We start from the raw sequence: 24,085 nt of genomic DNA, 5'->3' as shown, positions 1-24,085 counted from the left end.
CAAATCTGTTTGTCCCTCTAAATTAATTTAGTTTTAGCAACAAACATCTTAAATCTGCTCAATTTATCCCCACATGCATTTACAAGAGTGATGTACCATAGACTGTAAATATTACGGGACATTTGACCTTATCGCTCTCTCTCTCTGTCTCTCTCACTCTCTCTCTCTCGCTCTCACTCTCTCTCTAGCTCTCTCCGGCACGCAGCAATTTTATGAATAAATGAAAAATGAAAAAAAAAAGCAGGTCGGAAATATACTTAGGCGGCCCGTTGGAATCGTCTATGTATATTGGACTTATTGGAGACAGTAAACCGTATATCAAACCAAAGATTCATTTTTTTGTTCTGTGATTTCACACCACAGTTTAAACGTCATTCATTTCTGTCGTAAAGAGGGTGCAGCTCTTTGGTTTTCCTTCCCCTATGTTCATTTCGTCAAAGAATAAATGCGTTCAAAGTTCCAGTGAATCGCTCTTTTCTTCTCCCTGTGCAAGGATCTCAGAAACCTGATGTCTGTGTTACAACTTGTCCCGTGACATAAACAAATCTGCCTGTGCAGGGCAACAATCTGAAGAATTTCTAGTAGTGTAATCTGAACTGGTAGCTTTACATATCTGGGCACTGTTCACTTCTTATGCAGTCGTGATAATGCCGGTGTCTCTGTTAAACAGTCACGAGGCACTAAGCACATGAAGTATTCATTTATGAAGGGAACATTACGAGATGTGCAAGGGGGAAAAGACATGTTTGCCAATACCTGCAGTGAGAAATCTTTATTCAAGCTAACCAAGCATGAACTCTCCTGAAACAGACACTCGTCTAGCTTCAATACCGAAGATGAAAACATAACAAAAAACATGATAAACACAAATAGAACACATTAAGTTTGATGATTTCTGCAGCTAATGAGTCACTACTACAGAATTTCCTGATCTCTCTGCTCATACCTTCCTACTTGATTCCATGTTTGTCATCTTAAGCAGCTCAGTGGGCATGTGAGTGCTGAACAAATGGTGTCTGTGAAGGCGATAGAGAAAGAGAGCAGGGGGAAGTGAATTGTGGAAAAGGGTAGAGAGAAGTTGCGATGGCGTTTAGGAGAAGGGCTCGCCATGTGGCTACAGAGAGAGTCATTTGATAAAGAAAAGCAGAGCTCTGAGAAACAAATCTAACATGATTTATGTTGATTTTTTAACTTTTCATTTTTCGCAAGCTAGAAAAAGTAGAGCTCGTGTCTGTCTGTTCGATACAAAGCAGCTTGTTAGCTTAGCATAGCATATAATTAGGGGAAATATGCCTGGTTCTGTCTACAGTTAAATAAATCCAGCTAACTTCACCTCAAAAGATGGAATATAAACATTTTACAAAGTGTGATTATTGACCTTCATAGGTGCTCTTAGTTAGATTTTTCCATCTTGACAGAGCCAGTGTAGCTGTTTCCTGTCTTTACGCAAAGCTAAGCTAACAGGTATCATGCTGCGTTCATGTGCTCCTCGGACGGTCCCAGTTTCCGAGTTGGGAAGCCGTTCTCCTGACTTCAGTGTGTTCACGTGATTTCAGTTTGGAAAGTTGAAATGTGGGAGGATAACATGTGGGAGGATATGTGGACAGCATCAAGAATCAAAAGAATCGTGATTATGATTTTTTTCTTTTCCCATAATCGAGCAGCCCCAGTGTTCAATGACAAATCCTTTCTAAAGCTACAAAAGCTACTGCTTCCTGTTTGTCTACCAAGCTAAGTTAACAAGTATCAATCTTATTGTCCAGCTCAGCCAGAAGCAAATCAGCGAAACACCCCAAAATCTTGATCAATCCCTTCAAAGTGTGATGTATTTAGAGTCCGGTGAGAGGCTACTTTCCCTCCCTGGTTTCTTACTCACTCCACGGTCCTATCCAACAAAGGCAATGAGCCAAAATATATCTAAAAAGAAAACAGAAGTCATTTTCGGCTGCTTTACCAAAAAAAGGTGACACATCTTTGATGATCTGATGTTATGAAGCCACTTCACTGCATCAGGAGGTTACAGAGAGTTATGCTGAAAGTCTTTCCAAGCTACTTTTTGACTCCTACTCGCATGAGCAGCTGATGAAAAGAGGGAGAGTTTCCCAGGAAGGCATTGAAAAGAAGGTATAAAGGGCTTTGTGAGGTCAGTTAGACCATCGCTGTGGCCCAGTTCCTCACATGAAACCCTTGTTTGGAAGAAATGTGCTAATCCCCATGGGCCCTCTCTGGGGCCCCAGCCAGCATTTGAAGACCAAACGAGCCACACAAGGAAAAAAAAAAAAATCAGCTTTTGTTCTTCAAACAAGCTTTTGTACTCGTAACCTCTCTCTGTATCCGAGCCTGTGTTTTACAGAGTGGTTATGATGCCATTAGGACACGGTTTCCTCTGGAGGTATTGTATAGTAGAAGACATACGCTCGGCGGCCTCCTTGACCATGTGGTCTTTGAACTCCTCGGTATGATACTGTTTGCGCCTCCAGTGTTTTTTATTAGCCATGCTGTGTGATATATCGAGTAGAGGAAGGATCCAGCCCTGCGTGGGCCTCCTGACACCTGACACTAAAGCCAGTGTGCGTCAAGCTGCGGGATTTGGAAAAAGAGCACATGATGTAGGCAGTCAGATGATAAAGCTATACCTTACATAAGAACCCCCTCAGTCAGTCGCTAAATAGCATGGAGTGAGGGAAGGCCCCCGAGTTTAAGAGCTCTGTAGTTCTGCTGTCTCTAATTTCACCCTTCTGATGTCAGCTGAGTGTTGCATTGCCCTGTCCGTGATTACACTTTGGCTTAGCACGCGTTGCAATTAAAGCTGTAATCCTTAAGATTGCAGCTCTGGTTGATTAGGAAATACCCAGGCTTACTGTGGGGAGCACCAAGTGTGAGTTCATACGACAGCTAACGCTCACTGAGCAGCTTTTGGCAAGAAATGTCACTGGCTCGTAAAAAAAACCAAAAGTATAAAATATGTAAGGACTGCAGGTCATAAATGAATAAAGCTGGGTAACATTATTTTGACAGATATTGCTGATATGATTAGTGAGAATGATCCTTTCTCCACTGCAGTAGTTCATTATTAGCTCTTTTTTTTTTTTTTTTTTTTACAGCTGGATTGTCTTAAAACTACAGATTCTGCAAATTGGATCTAGCACTTACTAACCTATGTTGCGATTTCTTAAATAAATTGTGAAATCCGTAAACTGTGTGTATGTGACCTCCATACCCTCGTCGACATGCTCAGGTTCAAGACTGTTAAGCTGTTAAAGATTAGATTGTTGTGTCTAAATGTCTTGTGTTGGGGACTGATTTCTGAGTGGACTGAAACGTTGAGAGCAGAAGTCAAGCTCGCTAAAAAGAGACAAAGGGACTTCCTTCTTTTTGACCTTGTTTTCTTGAGTGTTTCCAGGCCTATTGGGAATGTTTTGCTCCTGTTGCCAGTATGACTTAATTACCGGTACTTACAGACAACAGTGGCTGTGTCTTTATTTAGCAAAAATATATAATGGCCGATAAGGTGTACATTTAACTTTTTGATATTTTGTAAAAGTGCAGCCAAACAAACTTCTGTTTATCAAAGAATCCAGTCAATACTCTGCTTATTTCTCTTATGTAATGATCTACCGCTACATTTCCATGCTGTGCACAGCACCAGTAGTTCACACAACAGCAGGACTCAGTGAAAGGAGTCAGTTCCTTATTGGTTTCCAGAGAACCCCCTCCCAAAGCTTTTCACCAAATAGTTCACACTATGGCTTTTTTTTTTTTAAATCCGGTACTCCCTTCAATTTAAACAATGGATCCACTGTAAAAAAAAAAAGCAATATTTGATGAGCAGTCAAAGTAAACACTATCAGCTAATTTGAGAAAAAGTAGATGTTGATGTGTTAGTTTGAATTGCAAATAACTTCATACGTCTCTGATGTCACACATGAAATAGTGAAGCTGGTGTCAACGTGATCAAATCAGGATCTATTGCATACACCATCATTTTCCATGTTGTGCTGAAATGGTGAACTCCATGACTTCAAGTCAAACCCACTGTAAACTGTAGGGATGTTTCGTAGTTATGGCTGAGAGAAGGGTTACATTAATAATGTAATGATCAAAATTGACATTTTTGTTTTACACTCCCCCTAGTGGGGACATTTGTTTTTCTCGCTCTCTTTTCTTTCTAATTTTTCGATTGGTACTAAGTTTGTACGTTGTAGTTTGGACACAATACCAGAATTTTCACTAAGATATAGTAAGAATAAAAAAATGTAGATACCATGACAAAAAGTAGAAGACCTTGGTACCCCATTTTGGATGATTCCTGTTTATTAATTCCAACAATTGCAAGAAAACTCCTGAAGCATATAGATACAGATACTATCAATCATAAAAATAGAAGATTGTATGATAGCAAAACACTTTACAGTTTACAGGTATTGAGAGATGTCTAAATGTAAAAAAAACTGTAACCCAAATATGTGGTACCCTGCCTTTATGTGACTTTTCCTACACCTCTCCTCCCTTCTTGTCTCCTCACAGCTGCGTCTAATTTCCAAAGGACAGAATAAAACTGTGTGAAAGCAAGATGGTGACCTCGGATACCCCAGAGGCTCCAGTACCGCTGACGGTACTGTCCCGCTGGTACCTCTACGCCATCCACGGCTACTTCTGCGAGGTCATGTTCACAGCCGCCTGGGAATTCGTGGTCAACTGCAACTGGAAGTTCCCCGGGGTGACCAGCGTGTGGGCGCTCTTCATCTACGGCACCTGCATCCTCATAGTGGAGCAGATGTACCTGAAGCTGCGCGGCCACTGCCCCGTGCTGCTGCGCTGCATCATCTACACTTTATGGACGTACCTGTGGGAGTTTGGCACGGGGCTGCTGCTGCGCCAGTTCAACGCCTGCCCCTGGGACTACTCCGAGTTCCGCTACAACTTCAAGGGACTGATCACGGCCGAGTACGCCGTGCCCTGGTTTTGCGCCTCCTTTATCGTGGAGCGCTTTGTTATTAGCAAAACGCTGCGACTGCGCTTCCACGAGGGGCCCGAGGACGGCTGGTCAAAGAAGCCCTCGGATGCTGGGGGTGGAGGAGGAGGGGCGGTGGGACCTGTCGGGGGTGGGAGGAGGAGAGAGAGGAGCAGAGAGATGGGAAGTGATGCTAACGGCTACTTAAAAGTAGAATGAAGAAGAAGAAGAGGAATAAAACACTCGAAAACCAGCCCAATTTCTGCTAAACCTCCTCCACCGTCCTCAGCCACTTTTCATTAACTTCTCCCCATCATCTGTTGTGATGGGAAGACGAAAACAGCCAGCCAGCCAGACATGCAGACTCGGCTGGTGTGCAGAGGAGTACAGAGCATCAGAACAGCCGGAAAGTAGAATTGGGTCTTTAAAAACACCCAAATCACTCTCTGTGCTCTCTACGGTCACCAGAGGCCCGATAACTCCATTGCTGCTGCATTTGCTGCATCGCATAACACCCCCACCCGTCCCCATTTGCCGTTGACCTTGAGGAGATCAGTTTCCTGAATGGCCGAGATTACTCTCTCCATTTCTCCTATCCCACAGACTGCAATAAACTCGGGATTAACAACAAATAGTTGCAGAGATTAGCGTTATCACCCTTGCAGAGGAACAGACAGTAATATTTCTGCTTTTCAAGGGCACCTCGAGCTGCCTGAAAGCAGAAAGTTTGCTGCGTAGAAGTCAACAAGAAAAAGTAGCCGCAGCTGTTCTTTCTAAAAAAAAAATGTACATAATGTCCTTAAGTATTATCCAAAAGTACTGTAGTAATGTAGCTATGAAGAGCTCTTAAAGAACATACGGCCCATCCTAAAGGCGGTGCTCCATGTGTCTGCTAACACCATGAAGAATGTTTTCCCACTGTCAGTGAATACCCACAATGCCTGGTACATAATAAGCATGAAAAAAAATTGTCTTCCTATGTAAAATACATTTATACAGAGCTCATTCAGCCCCATCCTCGACGTCGCGTGAGTCAGTCTGCTGCTTGTGCGTGAAGGACAACAGTGAATCATAGATAGTAGTCCTCCTCCTGACAGCATGTTGAAGTGTCTTCCAGTTAGACACCGAACCTCAAACTGCTCCTGGTGAGCAGGTCACAGCGTTGCATGGCAGCTTCTCCGCCCATCAGCGTGTGAATGGGTTTGTATGTGTGTGTGTGAAGGCACTATATAAATGTAGTCCATTTACAATAACAGCAGGGGCCGCTTCACTGTTCATGGCAATGATTGTGAATCATGAGCAGAAACTTAAAGCATCAAACCTGTCAGTTATTTGTTTTTATAGTTTTCCAGAAAATATGTCATGACTCACTCTGTGTGTGTGTGTGTGTGTGCATGTCTTTTGATGTGTGCTACGGATGTTGTGTCAGATCTGCCTGGGTCACGTAAGCCTACTTTCATTCACTTGATCATTTCTGACAAACTGGACACTGTACATGAGAGATTTTTTTCACATGGCTGCTTCACAAGATCAAAGAATCTTTTATCTGTGATGAAATACTACTGAGTTTTCTGCTGCAGGTATACTACAAGTGACAACAGTAGTCAATTTTAATTGAGAGAGATTTGACATTTTGTACTTGGAAATTGCAGGAAAAGTGTCACAAGTTTTGTCCATCAGAGAATTTCTCGGAGTACTGTCACATTTTGACCTGATTTTAATGTTTGGAATTTTTATTTTTTTTCTAAAAAGCAGGAAATATGCAGCATATGTGATTTATGAATGAGGAAACCCTCCTTTTCTGCTACGTTAGCCATAATTGATTTGGTTTGTGTTTTGAATGTTGACCTCTATTGTATTGCAATTAAGCCTTCTGAGACGGGCTTCAAAATGGTTTGAATTGCGCTCTATACTCATGTTAAATTTTAATATAACTGTTATAACGCACTAATTACAAAAGAAATATGACAGTTAATGTAGTATTTGAATTAATTGTCTTTAAAGGTCTTAATGTCCACACATCTGGTACTCCATGCAGGTGAAAATACAAACGTTCAAATGTTGTCCATGTGGATCATGTTACTTCCTCTAATCTTAAAGATCAAGACTGTATACTCTCCTACTTCATGCAAAAATCAACAGACAGTAAATCTTTTCAGGCTGACAGTTTGTCATGGTGCTACTTGATCAAGCATGCAAACAAGACAGACACTTTTACAGTGGTATGACGTTACTAGTGGATTGACTGGAAACATGAAATGGAAATCTGTGGTTACTGAAAAGTATTGATCTGGAGATCCATATTAATAAGGACTTCTCTATTTCAACTGTTGATAGAAAAACTGAAAAAAAGAGATGGAAGTCCATTTTCAACACTACTAGACTGAAGCTGTTCCACATGATGCATAAATTGCTGCCACCTAGTGGAAAAACTGAAAATTGCAAGAACATAAATTCCTTACGATGCTAAAGAAAATATTTTTTTCTGTTAATACTATTTTCTAATTACATTTTGGTATGCATATGTTTTATCCATACATGAATCTACAGGCTTAAAAGCAATAGAGGCTTCTGAGCCAGCAACAATACCCAGCTCAAGGCCGTTAGCTTTGTTCTCTTAATATAAAAACAAAATCTACTGAACTACATTATGAGAACTAGTATGCAGCCAATGTCTGTATCTAGTTCTTCTGCTTTGATGAGACAAAATACAAGAAAATGCAAGAAGTTTATTTGTTCTCTGCAATATGTGAAAGGGGGTGTAATAGGTGAGTGTGTATAGTGTGTTTTACAGAGACACCTCTGTGAGTGTATGTGCATGTTAAGTATGTTAAAACTGAACTGATTCTCTTGTATTTTTACCTTGAGACTGCATGTCCTAACATTTTCAATTTATTCTCCCAATTGATTTTTTTGCCCAAGTGATTATTCGCCCCACCTATTGTAATGGATGCCTTTTTAATCAAATGTGCAGGTTTTTAGTGAAATGACTGTACTGTATATCACTCACTTTGATTATGTTCCATGTATGTTTTATCACATTTTGGGATTAAATGTATTTATTTGAACATAACATGAATGTTTTGGAAAACATTTTATTTCTGACCTTTAAGAGGTCAACTGTAAGATGCATAGCTGTTCAAAAATGTCCAATCTGATGTGTCCTATAGGCCTACTTTATTAATAATTAACCTGAATAATTTGTATAAATAGGCCTATTTGTAAATTTATACCATGGGTCTTCCCCTGCAAACCTTGCTGGTATACATTAAATAGCAGCAATTATACCTGATATCCTGCTCATTGCACCGCTGAGCAACCCCAGTTCAGCCTTAGATTATTGTACATTAATGCTCTTTGTTTTAAGTATAAAAAGAAAATCTGTTTTTTTTTTTTGCGGATTGATTTTTATTTGTTATTTTTTTTACAATTCATTCGAAATGTATAAGTCAGGCTATGTTGTGATTTTGCAAAACCACACAACACAGTTATATTTAGCTGGTTAGCATTAACCTCTTTTGAATAGTCATGTTAATAAAATAAAAACATATAAATGTATTGGTAACATACTAAACTTGCAAAGGTTACTGAGTAGTTAGTAACTTACAAAGAAGGGGAAAAAGATGGCGGCCCGCTGAAATCTGTTTCACTTCGTGTTGACTAGACTGAACAGCTGTTAAAGCAGGTAAGTGTTTACATTAATTACTCCTATTTCAGATGAAAAGTTTAAATTATCAATCTCTATTGCTTGCAAACATTTCTCAACAGCTTTCTTATTTTGTCTGTAAATGTGCATTAACTAAGTTTAGCAAAAGAGAAAGTCTGAACTTCTGGAACATTTACAAATTTCCTGAACTGTAAGACAAGAACTCTCTGCTGGGGATTGAAATGATTTTTAAGGCAAAATTTGGACGATAACATTTGCTAATAAGACTAAATACAAGACAAATGACGTTCCCAGCAGTGCTTTTGTCTAAATGCTAATAGCTTGCAACAATTGATCAAAATGACAAAATAAAGATGAGATTTAATATTTTATTTTACTTAACTAACCCGTGTTCATTAGCACTAAGCACTAAGTACATGTAGGGCAGCTCTACGTGTCACTTTGACTTTAATTAATAATCCCAATGTTAAAGTTATTCCTGAGGGTGAATTGAGCTTTTTTTAGTTTTAGTAGTCTACAGTAAGTTTCATAATATTCTGTCTAGCAGATATGAGGCACCACCACAATAAAAGGGATTATCTTTTTGTATTTTTGTATTTTTGTATTTTTTATATTTTTTATTTAACCTTTATTTATCCAGGAAAGTCCCATTGAGATTAAAAACCTCTTTTTCAAGGGAGTCCTGGCCAAGAGGCAGCAAAAGTTACACAGTTACACTCACAACATACAGACAGCAATTACAATTATAAAAAACAATTAACAATTAAAATGATAAAAAACAGTTACAAGTAAAGGAGGTCGTCTGAAGTGCACTCAGCCTGGATTTAAAAGCGTTCAAAGAAATCAGTTCAGTTATTTTCCAGTCTTTTTGCAGCATGTTCCATGTAGAAGGAGCAGAGGAGACGAAAGCCCTTTTTCCCAGCTCTGTGCGGGCAAATGGAACAGACAGCAACAACTGATCATTTGAACGCAAACCGTATGATGTGTGATTAGGTTACAGATGTAGGAGGGCAGTAGCCCAAGCATGGCCTTGTAAATAAATAACCAAAGTCCGTAGGCCTCATTCGGATGAGTAGGAAGAAGTATAAAACTTATTTAATCCTACCTCTTTTCCACAGCTCAATAATTAATATTTATTAAATTAAATTAACTTCCTGTGTTCCTTATAATCTCTCTCTATATATACAATCTATCTAAATACAATTTGCTATACTATATTTATGATACTATATTTGATATTTACAATCCAATGTTTTTCCATACATGTATGTTTACAATTAAACATTTAATACAATCTATATCTATATATATATTTACAATTTGATATAGGCTACTATATGTACAATTTACATATATATAATACACATTAACATACACCTGTGTATACAAAACTTGGAAACCCAATTATTATTATTGTTATTCTATTTATTTTATTATTATTATTATTATTATTATTATTATTATTTTTATTTTTATTTTTATTTTTATTTTTATTTTTATTTTTTTCAAATAGATGTACATTCAAAGTAACTGGTCAGCCAAAACGTGTAGACGCAAAGTACCAAGTGTGCAGGAAAATGTTTATTTGTTACTTGGCAACAGGCTGGTTGCAGTTATGTTGTGGAACTAGTTGTGTTGGTGGAGTCGTGATTGATTCCATTAAAATAATAATCTCTTATTGCTTTTTAGTGCTAATACATCCCCCTTTTATAGCAGTCGTATAAAAGCAATAGCACACTCCATCAGCACAGCACTAATTGACTTCATCACTCAGTCTGTGGTTTTTGATAAATATAAAGGCACTTCCTCTTAAGGGGATATTACTTATATCCACTAGTTTCCCAAAAGGATTCAATAGTTGTTGAAATATTTGAGTGGACTGTAAAAAGTAAACTGACTGGTTTTATCCATCCACAGAGCCAAGCATCTTACAATTCTAAAAACACTGATTTGAATTCATGTCTTTTTTGGACCCATTTGTGGAAAAGTTAAGGCTCCAAAGAGCTTTGCATCTAAGGGTTAAACATTGTCAGCATTCAGTGGAGTTGGCAATGTGTCAGCAGGCTGTTATCATTTTTCTGAGCAACAAGAAACCAGCGTGACAATTCAAGATGTTTCTGTCATAGAAGCATCTTGTATTGTTACGCTGGTATTCCTCAGAAATGTAACTAGATAAAGGTACGGACAAGTTCAGTGAACCTTCTCCTTTTTTTTTTTTTTGTTTTATTGAAGTTATTCTTTGCTTATTCAGCAAATAAAAGTATCCCCCCTTAATATTAAACACCAATGCCAAATATTATCCAATATTTATGTGAAACTTGTAACTTTACTGATACCCATTCATAGGCCATAAAAAGTGAACTCCTGTAGGGAATAATTAGTTATTAAAGATGCAGTACCTCATTTTGACCACATGATGGCTGCTTTTCACCAAACATGACAAAGAAGCTTTGTTTGCACAGCATGAGGATGCAGGCTGATCCTGAGTCATCTAAAGCTTTGTTTATGACTGAGCTTACTTACCTATGAAGGAAAGATTTGCTTAATATGTAACTTTGTGTGCAGGACAGTTGTATAGTTTTTATAAGAACTGATTTGGCCTCTAATTTTAGTCAATATGAAAAGTTGACTTTGCGTTTAACCTGTCGTGCATTATGAGTTTGGAATGACAGAAGCATAATAAAGAAATCAACTCGTTTATTTAGATAATGCTTCATTGACAGATTTCAATTTGTTTTAAGTGAAGGCCTTAAGCAAAAACGTCCCTCTCCTCCCTCTTTTGCTGCCACACCTCGAGTCAGGTGCTGAGAATCTCGGTCATTTTTCGTGTTCGGGCAAACCCTTTAATTATCTGCAAGTCCTGTGCGGCCCTCGGGGACCTTCCATCAAAGCACTACCTACCTACCTTCCTACCTGTACGAGGGTGTGTCCGCTTCACACACACTCAGCTGCACTAATGGCATGAACCTGCTGTGGCTCTGCCTCATTTGGCACCGTCAGTATGTGGCTTCATCGTGCCTCCTCCAATCAGTCACTCGCACTCCAAATATGGAGATACACAACCTGTAATCTGTCCACTGGTGGAGGTGACAAGTGTCCTCCCTGAGGCAGATTTTAGTGCCTGTTTTGTGAGTGTGTTTTGCACTGACATGTGATGTGTGTGAGGCTTGGGTTACATAGCACTTTTCTTGTGTGACTTCATTGTTCTACGTGTCAGGTAACCAGTCTGCTTAACAGGAAATGTTGACGGAGAGCAGTCCAGGGATTAATGCAGAAAGTCCTCAAAAGCTTGTGTGCTGACCTTATTGAAACTGTGCGTCCACATTATATAGTGTAAGGTCTGTTTCCTCCCCACGATGAATAGAAACTGCGCCACACAGCTCATGATCAAGTTGTTCACAGCACATGGAGATGTAATATGATATGATGGTATGATGGCCGTTCTGTATTCACACCTACCACTTGTGGAAATGGTGAACAGCAATACTTTTTGTGAAAAGGGTCTCCTTCATGTGCACAAGTAGGGGTATGTGGTGGAATCAGGCTAAAATCGGGCAAAGTGCAAACATAGTTGTCTGAGTGGTCCTGTTTGCATCTATAACGATGCAGCATAATAGGTATCTCTGTACACATAGAAGTGTGTGCTGTGAGCTTGATGGGCTCTGTTTATTTCTGCTGGGTAGCAAGTGTGGATCCAGGGTGGGGCCAAGGTGGCCTGGATGATGCCCAACTTGAAATCTGATTCAAGCCCGGTGCACACTGTACTATTTCAGGTGGATTTAGACCAGATTTTTGTGTTTTCCAAGGAATTTTGAAGTCTGTGTGCGTGCGAGAGAGAGGGAGATTTGCAGATGTGTTTAGCTCAGTTGAGCCGTGAATATGAGACAACTCAAATCAACTTCCATTCTTGGGAGTTTTTCTATTGAAAACTGTGAATGCTTGCTTCCTGATTTTACTCATACAGTGTGAGCTCTGAGGTTGTTTTCGAACAATCTGATCTTCTCCGGTCAAAGTCGTGATAAACTGTGTGACCTTTTCAGACCGAGCAGGATCACAGTGTCTGCACACACTGCATCACTAGCACCAACAGCCTCGGTCCCCCCAGCAGGTAAACTGTACAGCGCAACAACAAGATGCTGACAAGAGCAGAACGAAACGCTTGATGTCACTGGGAAATGAATTGCTCCAGCAAATCAGAGCAAGACCTGAACATTTGCATTTCCACTGAATCAGGCGGCGAAGAAGGAGCTCTCCTTTAAGGGGAAAAAATGGTTTGACGTGTAAATGAGCAAATGCGTCAGAACTTTGCCGAAACACATTCATGCCTTCACATGGCTTTGGACGGAGTGTGCGTCTTTCCTTCAAATCCTGCTGGAAAACTTTGGCCTTTTCTGCTCACTTTTTCCCTCCATGCAGCCGACTGGCAGTCAGGCTCTCCTGTAGTCAGGGTTTCACCAGCAACCGAAGGAAGGATGGCTCATTGGTGAAGATCTCTTCTTCCTCTTGACCTAACTGTGCTGCATCAGGTCTTTAGTTTGTTTTCTTAAGGCAAAACCAATCATCCAAAATAGTCCCTAAATAAGTCACTGGCATCAATTTATACCAGGATGTTGAGAAGTAAAATCCACTTTAAGCCAATTATTTTTCCAGATTGCATTTTGTCAACTTATTTTCCTGTCAAACACTGACCTAAATTTATACCAGGCCTGCAACAAACCAATATGTTACATAAATTAGGTTTGTTCCGGGGGTTACATCCCTTTCCACTTGCTACTTCACTGTGAATCAGTATTGCTGCAAAGGATTATTTTATATGCAGAGTTTCCCACAGGCAGTCAGTTTTACATACTACTATTATACAATGTTTTGATTTCATATAGCACTGTTCACTTGTGTCCAAAGCAACGTACATCCAAGAGAAAGTACAAAAAAGCAAAGACCTATAGGAACGGGGAAACAACACCAGTAAGTGCCCACAAACAGCTTCCCAAACAGATGCGACTAGAGATAAGTGATATGACCTCAGATTCATGTCACTGTGTTCTTTTTGTTTTTTCCAGTAACGGTATCATATCAGTATCAAAGTATACTTTTTTTTTCCAGTTCTACTTTTGGGCGATATTTGCTTTTACTGGATAGAACAGGAGAAGAGAGACTGTAAACCTAGTGAGGTGAGCGATGAGGTTTATAGCCTCTGTTCATGGGATGTGAGTCTTTACCAGTATAGGCTATCCAGCGCCCCAGAAACAAGCCTGTTTGACGGGATATCTAACTCATGTCATGGCAGAACGTAATACCGGTGATGATACTGACACTGCACACCCTGAGTGCCAATCATCGACTGTATAAAGAATGGACATCGAAGTACCTGACCTGAAGTGAAGCCAAAAGATTTAAAGCTCATGTTGCTGACTGTTTGCAGTACAGGTCAACCTTGCCTCCTCTATGTTAACACATAGGACATGGGTCAAACTATGTATACTAAAATGCACATCAGATTTGTTATTTATTCTCAATATCGAGGTCAATACCGCGACTCTTCCAGGTGATCTCTTCTGTGCAGACTTTGTGGTTGCAAATTCGCAAATTTGTCAGCGGCAGTCACAGGGATATTTTGTCTTCATTCTGTTAAACACAAGAAGGCTGAGGTCCGCTGTCCATTTTTGTCTTTGGCAGGGGTTCCCAAACTTTTCAGCCCACGACCCCAAAATATCCAATTGCCAGACATCAGGGACCCCTACTCTCCTTGTAGGTGGTTAAAGCTTTTAATGGTGCACACAGCTGCCCAGACGCAACCAAACACTGGCGTACAACAATCTCCTAAAAACCATAAATAAATCTTTTTTTATAGTATTTTATTGAAAGGCAAACTGTTGGGAGACCTAGTGAGCAAGACACACTCAGAAAGAGAGATAGAGAGGCTGTCACATTAAAGATAAGCTCTGTAAGTTGACATCCTTTTCTTTAATCTAGCTTTAATTTTGGCAGTCAAACACAGTCAGGGTCAAGTGTCTTAAGACTTTAGCAGCTATCCCTCTGAGGTAGAACATCCCCGGTCTATGACTGTGCCCCATGAGGAGTTTCACTTTTTTATGCAGGTGAGCACCTTCATGTAACACATTATCTGTATGTCATCCTAGCTTTTACAGAGCAAGAACACAGGCCAGTACCTGTTCACTATTCCTCAGAAACAGCACTTAGTACTGCTGTCAGTACAGAAGTCTTTGGGGACATTATAAATATGTATTCAAGTTAAAATCTTCTAAAGCTTTTTTTTATTTCACAGGCCTCCTTTATATAAGGCCCTTTGCATTGCTTATGTTAGGACTGAGTGGAACTGATTTGTGGAGTTTCTACAAACTCTGAACCTTTTTCCCTCTGCCCAGGTGTACTCCCTGAGGTAACTCTCCAAACACGGCTACTCACTATCCATTTCCTGTCTGCAGGCATGTGAAATGAGACACTGGCAGTCTCAAAGATGGTCTTTAGAGAGCCTTGAGATGACAGATTCTGAATGAAAGTTGCCATATTTGGAACAGTCCTCCCTCTGCCTCAGTTAGTAAAAACACACCTCAGACCTGGCATAACTCCTGTGTAAAGCCTCAACAACAGGCAGCAGGTAACTGATGTTGACAGTTTGAACGTGTGGCCATCTGAAGCGCGCTAGAAAGCTGCTCTTTTGTTAACGGTCATGGCTTATCTCCTGCAAAGCTTTGCATAACCAGAACTCTTTCCCACGCTGCTTTACATGGATATTTATTTCAGCCGCAATTATTTGAATAGAAGTGTGTTGAGGAGGAACTTTCACAGCTGCCTGTAAAGAAAATGTAAATCAGTAAAGAAGGTAAACACAAGTGATTGACAACCCTTGTTTTGACTGAAGTATTTTTAAATACATAAAATACAAAGGGATCAAAAAGCCACAGGTGTTTTTTCCCGCCTGTAGTTTGTGTATCTTGTTACTTCAGAGCTTTGGTAAAACGTGCTCTTCTAACTGTGCTGCAGTCAAACACACAACAGATCACAGCCTGAGGTGGAGAAGCTGCCAACAAGAGCAAATGTTCCCTAGCCCTTCCCACTTCGGTTCTCCATGTTTTCCGTATTCAAACTCACTTTGTTTGCACTGTAAATAATCAACTTATAACATCCTGCATTTCAGTATATAAGATAACGGGCAAATATTTAAAAGTAAAGTTTTGAACTCCTAATTGTTGAGTATTTACACATTTTGCTTATTTATGCTCATACTTGACTTTTCAGAGAGAGATTTTACGTTAACAAACACATGATCGGGGCGCTTATGGCCTGCCAGCTAGGTCCCGCCCCATGTTCAGAGGCTGTGGTCCTCCAAGTGAGTGGAATGAGTTCAAGTCTGACGTTCAGCTCCTTACCCTCCTTATGTCATTCCCCACTTGTTTTCCCAATTTCCTATACACTGTCTTTTAAAAAATCTGTAAAAAATAAAATAAAATACAATAAATTCTACAGTACAAAATATGTTTCAAGATTGAACCAGCTCTGTGGCTAATCAGGCCTTTTGACAGAATTTAGTGGATTATGTGCAACCTTTTCTCCAGTGCTTTTATGGCACCTTACTGAAGTAATACCTTGCCTCAGTTTCAAATATGCACTGAAAAAACCTTTGGTATATGAGCTGTTAGCAGCCAAAGAGACTATATCCCTCTAAACTTATTTTTTATTTAATTTGACTACCTCGCAAAAAGAGATTTTGAAGTTCAATATTTCATGATAACTTCAGAAATATAGAGAAAAAAATCAAAATAAGAGTAAGAAAACATGCACCAGGATACCATTTTTCAAAAATGTTTTTTCTTAATTGTCGAGCATTTCTGGATCCTTAAACTCCACAAACTTTTAGTTTGTGTTGATTTTGTTGCCCCCCCCTGGAAAATGCAGAAAGTCTTCTCTCCAAGTAGTGTTTTATGACAAATAAATGTAATCCTGCTGTCATTAAAATCCCAACTGTATCACTCATTGTGAATGTTGCTGTGAACATTTTTATAATAGAGACTGTTCGAGCAGTATGCTGTTAATCAACTCGTCCGACAACTTCCTCAGAGCAGAGGGTAAAAGCATTAAAATTTAAGATGAGAAAATCTATCTTGTTGTTAATTCCCACGTTGCTTAATCTTCCTATGTATTGTTCCTCTTGTCAAAGGTGTCCAGCACTATTAACTGCAGCTTTGCTCTGCAGGTACACAGCAAAGCATGAATTAAGGTAATAGCTGCTGGCAGGAGAGAAAATAGGAACAGTTATTAAAATTAATGCGCTCCTTCTGCGGTCTATGTCTTCAGGCTGAACTGGGTTTTGGCAGACTGGGCCCATTGAGCATCCATCCTTCCTCTCCTTTAGAAGACTTCAGTGTGTATGTGTCATTATTTTTCTTGTGTGCACATGTGTCATCCCTGCTTTTTCTCAAGTGCAGCTTCCTTTCCACTTGGCCTTTTCAGATGCAAGTTTTTGGGCATCGATCAGAGTGTCGTATTTGTCCAAAGTAGCCGATGCCAGCTTCCCCTCAGTCCAAAAAGCCCAAGGGCCCCGGTCTGCGTTGTGTCTTAACATGGTCCGCTTAGCTTCAAACAGACGCCTTACTGTACTGCCGCCCGGGTCTGTCCTGCTTCCCCACTTTGAAGTGGGAATTCTTGCACTTAGCACATTCTAACGTCATCACTGTTTGGTTTAGATGGGATCCAAATGCCGAGGCTGGATCTGTTATACTGGCTCCTTATGAACTGCACACTTCATTCCCGCTGTTTCTCCCCAGTGAACATGACCTTAGAGGCTTATTGGGCCACCTAAGCTGCAGTCTCACTGGTCTGTGATGATTCCAATGCTCCTTTACGTCTGTAAACATTAAAAGCTTGCACATTCTCCACTTAACACAAGGAAGTATCCATTTAGTAGTGTATGACACAAAATCAAGTGTCTCTAGCAGTGTCATTTTTGGAGATTAAATTAAAATGTCATTGAAAAACTATAATTTTATGTATAACAATGTGTACAATACATCAAACAATTAGAGAATTTCAAATTAACAAGAAAAGAGAATATCTTGTCTTTTGAGGTTGTTCCCTGTGTGTGTGTGTGTGTGTGTGTGTGTGTGTGTGTGTGTGTTTGTGTGTGTGTGTGTGTGTGTGTGTGTGTGTGTGTGTGTGTGTGTGTGTGTGTGTGTGTGTGTGTGTGTGTGTGTGTGTTTTGATATCAGCACATCTCAGAATGTAGTTGGAAGTATTTGCATACCATTTATACGTTTCACTCATCCATGACAAACAACTTTTACGATTGATTATCTCAAAAGTTTGTGATACCAACACTCTTCAGTGTTTCCCCTAGGTTTACAGTGTTGGGCGGGGGGGGGGGGGGGGGGCGCCCCCCTAATGTAATGGTAGGGGAAACACTGCTCTTCAATACCTTGATTTATCACTAAATACTTTCAGAAAACACGAAAAGTCCATCAGCTGTTTGGTACTTTTTTGGTATTAACACATGATTGCATGCTAAATAATGGAAATAGTTAAGATGACACCTTTTTAAGCATTTGTCTGTTAGGATTTTCATTGTGCATCTTACAGTAACATGCTAGCATTAGCATTTAGCTGTGTCCCTAAGCACAGTCTTACAAAGCTAACAGTGTGTATTTTGAATCGCTAAGCCTCAAGACCTTCCCCCTAACTTCAAATTGCACACTTCTTCGTTGTAAAGCAGTTAATATACCTTTAAGAAGAAGAACATGTACTTAGCAGTATGCATACGTAGGACATACTGCTTGTTCAAATGATTTAGCATTAAACATTGACCCCTTTTGCTTATACATTCATCATCGTTTGGTGCTCAATATTGTTGAAAGGGCTTTTGCCTTAGAGACACAAAACATCAGATTTTCAGTGTGCCAAAGATTGTTGGTCAAATGACTAGAAAAAAAAGCATGCAGATTAATGTGTGATGTAATAGGATGTAAAAGGACATTGTGGTATCTTTGTGATATTGCATTGGACGTCAGTGTATTGGGAAAAACTAAATCATTTTCTGTTGTAATTAATAGAAGGAAAGGTTTGGTATTGGAATAGGCTCCTGTCTCTGCAGTCAGTGAGAAAATATGTGGAACAATTGAATAGCTTGGCCTGTGTGATAACAAAAGTCAATATTAGAGCAAAATGAAACAGAAAGTGAGGACTCACAAGTTCTTTGTGTGGACTGTTTTCTAAAGTTCATTTGGAATGAACTTTTAAGGACATTGTGAGTTTTTTGGTCAAAGACTGCATGTATTGTAACTAGATATAGTACTGGATGGTTAACAGGCGTACAGTTATCTTGCATCATTTTCCTACTCCCTGCTTCCTCTGTCTCTCTCTGTGTATCAAAGGCTCATCAACAGCATGTGGAACAAATGAGCTTCAGGTACGAGCAAACTGTCATCTCCACGTTATGACTTAACTGTATTTAACGGAATCACTTTCGCATTGCCTCTGTGTTTACACTAATGACAGCTGCAGGAGCACAAACGCTTCCACGTGTATGTCTGCACACATCGTAGTTCATCATTCAAACAAGCACAGATAATAATCTAACAGTATTACTCGCCCCTCTGAGTTGAACTGCAGGGTCTATACTCGTTGCATAACCCTCCCTGGTCATTATCTGCCTGTCATGTTTTCCGAAAATGAAGCAGAATGAGACGCCTGTAGAGCAAAGTGTTTTCCATATGAAGCCTCTGGGCTGTGGGTTGTAGCGGTGGTGGCTCAATATGACACACAGGCCTCTTGAGAAACTCCAGGATGTCAATACTTTGAGTGACTGGGCCTGTGTGTTTTTGGGCCTCCTTTTTGGCTTGTTGCCCCTGTAGCCACCACTCTTCTATTTTTCAACCCAGGTGAAGCAACACCTGATGGGGCTTTTGATACACAAATAGACCCGCAGCTGTGTTACTGCAGCTGTGGAGATAGCTGAGGTGTAGTTTTGGATGTTAATTTAGGGCGCACTCACACTATGCCGAGTTATCCATCCTCCCACTGGCCTGCACTCACACGGTTACCTCTTGTAGCTTAGACAATGTTGCAATAAAACATGCGCATGGATGATCATGAAGCATGCTTAGTTTACAAGACAGGCAGACTAAGAAAATGAAATAAAAGAGAACAACACAGAGGACTTGACTGTAACTTTACTGACTTTGTGGCTTATTTTAAATCAACATTAAAAACCATAAACACACATAAAAACACAACATGCAGTATAAATCATGAAAGAAGAACAAAATTGGACTTTCAAACAAGGCACCAGGTTGTTCAGATAAATACTTAAGGGTCGTGTAATAAAATCATAGTTCAGTGTGCAGTAGGAGGTAGCAGGCTGACTTTGAAGTGTCCTTACTGATTCCGATTTTTAATGGCAACTGGGACAAACTGGGGAAACTTGCAGTCTTTACAAATGTTTTCCTTTACACAGGCGACTGTACCTTGGTCCTGAAGGCAGAAGCTGGAAGTGGTGATTTAATGGATGATTACGGCCCTCTAAAATGTTCCCCCTTAAGCGTTGGACTGCCTTCCCAGGATGATGGTAAGGTTGAGTTTGTTTACAGCCTGTGATTGTACTGCCTAGTTTAACCACTTTGGAAAGCTTGGCCTTGTTTTTGACTTTCAGGGACTCATACCCAACATATCCAACATTGCAATACCAGTTGTTTTTAGAACTCCATACTGCCAGTACATTAGAAAATGAGCTAGTGAGCAATGGCCTCTTTAAGTTGAAGCGGCATTTATCTCTCTTTAAGCTCTGTTTTTAGTCTCCACCAACCCCTCAGTAAGGTCACAACTATGTAATAATCCACAACTATGTCGGTTTTCTTCTTGGTGCTGAGTACGATCATTTTTCAACAAATTTGTTCCCTCATTTTTTGCCCACTTGTCCGAACCTAAACAGAGTACAAGATCACTAAAACAAAGATTTCAAATAGAGATGCACCAATCCACATGTTTTCAGTTCCAATCCGATTCTGATAAATATAACGATACAGATTTGTTTTGTTGTTTTGTGAATTGTGCTGGCTTCACATACAAACAGTTAGCAGCAGCAACTGTCTGCTTTTCAAATTACATAATTTAAACTGACGTGTAAGAATTGTACTTTTTAATCACATAGATGGAACTGTTCCATCTCGTCTGAACGTCGTCATGGAGACGATTTGTGGGCACTTACAGTTTATTCTGTTAGACTGTGAACTACTTTTGAACAAGGCCTCAATCACAAAGGTCAGTACCAGAAAGTGTTGTAAAGCATATTTTCCATCCATTTTTCCATCCATTCAGCATTTTATTTTGATAGGACAGCATGAAGAGAAGAAGGAAATACAAGGATCAGAGAATGAGGATGACATGCAGCAACTGGCGTCTCTTAAACCGTTTTCACACATACGGAAATCTCCTGAAAAACTCCGGAGATTTGGCCACCCGGAGGTTCTTTAGGCTATGTGTGAATGCAAACAGCTGCATTTTTCGGGAGTTTCTCCGGCCAGACCCCTAGTATTTTATCCGCAGAAAATCCGAGTGAGCTGATGTCTGAACGCGGCCGAATATACTCTGGAGATTTTCGTGTCCGCTTCGGCCGCTACTTCCGTGTTGTTTATTTACGCCATGTCTTATCTTTGGAAATCCCCCGACCCCCCTCCCCTCTGACAGGGAAAGTCCCCCGCTGTGAGGAGCATATGTGAACAGCTAGTTCGGGAGAATCTCCGGAGAAGTCCTCCTGTAAATATCTAGATAATATCCGGAGTGCATCTGTGAAAACGGCTTTAGTAAAACATTTTCTCATTGTCTTTATTAGCACACAATGTGAATATTTCGTACTTCTCTGAGTTCAGTCACACATGTCGTCTAACTGTCTTTGTGAAACTTTACATCTCCACCACAACACACTGCTATTTCAACTCCTGCTTTTATCGAGGTGGGGGATCTCTGCAGCTCATAGCCAGGTCAGCTGCTTCTTTCCTTTCCACTCAGTGTTTAAACTTCAGTTTTATATGCAAAACGTGCGTACGCCCAAACATGGCACGGCCTGCTCTAAGAACCACCGAGGGGCTTGTAGCTGAGCACATGGCAGCCGCTCTACAGGAGGCTACAGTGAGGCTGCTGTTTGTGCAGGTGTGCTGCAGTATGACGTCTTATCATGAAATATGCTGCACTTTCATAGCCTTTGTTTTTGCAACCATTTGGTCCGTTCAAAAAAGCCCCCATTTGAGAGTCGAAGGAAAACAGCGTGATTTCCGGCCCGGGTCAGTTCAGTGGTTGAGCCCCCCTTCAACAACCTTCAACTTCAACACTCCAGCTCCTTCACCCACTAAAGCTGAAAGCACAGGGGGTACAGTCAGCGATTATTTATAGAAGGTTACTTTGATGTGTTCACTGACAGCTGATATTTCCAACATTGAGCTGTGTATGATCTCTGATCTCCTGCTCCTCCTCTCTCAGCGATGAAGATGAGGGGAGAGAGATTATACTAAACTGTCACTCCAGATGTTAATCAGGGTGGTAGATGTATTTATTAGGCATGCTGCTGTTACGCTATGTGGTATACTAATTCATATAATTACCTCCCTACAGGTATTTGACAAAAGCAGCTGGTGAGACTCTTAGATCTGTTCTTGAAGTTTAAAATAAAGGAATTTCATGGTTTCCCATACACAGACTATACCTGGGCGGGCCCCCCAAGTATATTAGCTGATATTTTTGTCATTTTTCTCTCTTTTTGTCCATATGAGATCACCATCTGTAAAAAAGATAAACTAGTGGACAATCTCCCCTCGCTCTGTACCCCTCGTGAACGTGTTGCTTGTAATGTCTGATGCTCTGCAGGTGACGAGAGAGAGTGAGTTGTCCACTGTCACATCCCTCCTTTTAACGCATTCATGCGGTGCAATGTCTCATGTTAAATATGAACTTACTAGTGCTGTTGTTTTGTGCATCTGCTGCATATTATTGTCTGTGAAATTGAGAGACGAGGAAAGAGCTACATAACATACATTCCATTTACCATTTAAGTTGCAAAAACAAACATTTTGTAACCACTGAAACGTTTCTCTGAACACAACTAAAAACAAACACGACATTCCACAAAATGGGTTTTTCTTTTCATGACACGTCATTAGTTTTTTTGTGAAATATTTGTTTATGTTTTGACCTGCAGGGCCACCTTAGGATTGTAACATTAGAAACATTCATTGAATCTTTTATAATCAGTTTAAGACGACTGTGAAGATCAAGCTTTATAATTAAAAGATGTGTCCATAAACGGTTACACTAAACTGTCTGTAAGAGAATTCCACATCCTGAACTATTACATCAATCATTTACTGTTCAAAGATGAGATGGTATAAAAGATGGACACTTCCTAAATTCTGTATTTTTTTTAAAGGATCATAAAAATGAAAAAAATAAAAATCTTCCAGCATAAAAGGTCAAGTAGCAAAAGAGCGTAATTTGGCAGCCACTAAAACAACATCTGGAGGGTTTACTCCTGTTGGTTTTGGCACAGAGCTCAGCGTTGTTTGTATAGTCCAACTGTGGTCCTCATGGGAGCTTCTCCTCCCTCTCCCCCCCTTTCACCTTATTGCACATCATAAGGCAGTTAAGTTATTTTACATCATGTCTGCTCCTCACAACAACCCTTCCCCCTTTCTACAAATCTCTCTTGTCATTATGAAAATAGTGCTCCACTGCAGCTTTGCACGCCAGCGTCTGGCGATAGAATGGCCCCTCTGTAGAGCCGCAGTCAGGTCCGGTTTGTATTAAAGTGTGCGTTTCGTGGAATAGGAGAACGGAGATGAGTGATTGCTCGCAGGTGACTGCGGCACAAGTTCCTCAATAGGTGGAAGCAATTTAATGTGTGACAGGAGAAGTTTCCAGTGTCAGGTGTAATTTGGACAAACGGCTGAGGTCATAGCTCAGGTGTCGCTGTTAAAAGCACGCAAAGGGGACTACAAATCAACGTGTACTGGACAAAACGTTTACACAGAACATATTTGATTTGACTCCCATTTTCTCGCACATGGTAATGTCTGTGTTTTTTTTTTGGTTAACATAACAAAGTGTTTTTTTAAAGGTTAAGACAAAGAAATACCTCATAGACAATCACATCACATTGACTTCTGGTTACAGATGAGACTACAACTTCAATCCTGGTTGCTTTAGCCATCTGCCCCCTCGTCCACCACCACAGGTGGATTTTGCTTGTTCTTGGTTGCTATATAACTAGCCACATGTTTCTTTGCATCAAATATTAAAGCGTAAAGGTTAACATAACATTTAGTTGGGGAAGTCGCTGCAGGGTCACAGACATTTATAGACCCATTCCTGCAGTCAGTGTGCTACATGCGTGCTCCAAACTCAAAGGTTATAACTCTTCACGTGAACAGCTAAAAGCACACCTGTGTTATTATCCAGCTGTTTAA

General features: G+C 40.2%; 1 protein-coding gene across 1 annotated transcript in view; it reads left to right on the top strand.

Moving 5' to 3' along the window:
* The window catches only part of tmem229b (transmembrane protein 229B), a 15,924-nt gene extending 7,897 nt beyond the window's left edge, over positions 1-8,027 (top strand). The window contains exon 2 of the mRNA XM_020627017.3: positions 4,528-8,027. Within this exon, the coding sequence (XP_020482673.2) occupies positions 4,574-5,173 (600 nt within the window). The 5' untranslated portion in view covers positions 4,528-4,573 and the 3' untranslated portion in view covers positions 5,174-8,027. The remainder of the gene's footprint in view (positions 1-4,527) is intronic.
* Positions 8,028-24,085: the final 16,058 nt, after the last annotated feature.

This window comes from Labrus bergylta, chromosome 18 (assembly GCF_963930695.1).
Source record: "Labrus bergylta chromosome 18, fLabBer1.1, whole genome shotgun sequence".
NCBI lineage: Eukaryota > Metazoa > Chordata > Actinopteri > Labriformes > Labridae > Labrus > Labrus bergylta.
The sequence above is the reverse complement of the archived record's forward strand: the minus strand, read 5'-3'. Positions and strand labels throughout refer to the sequence as shown.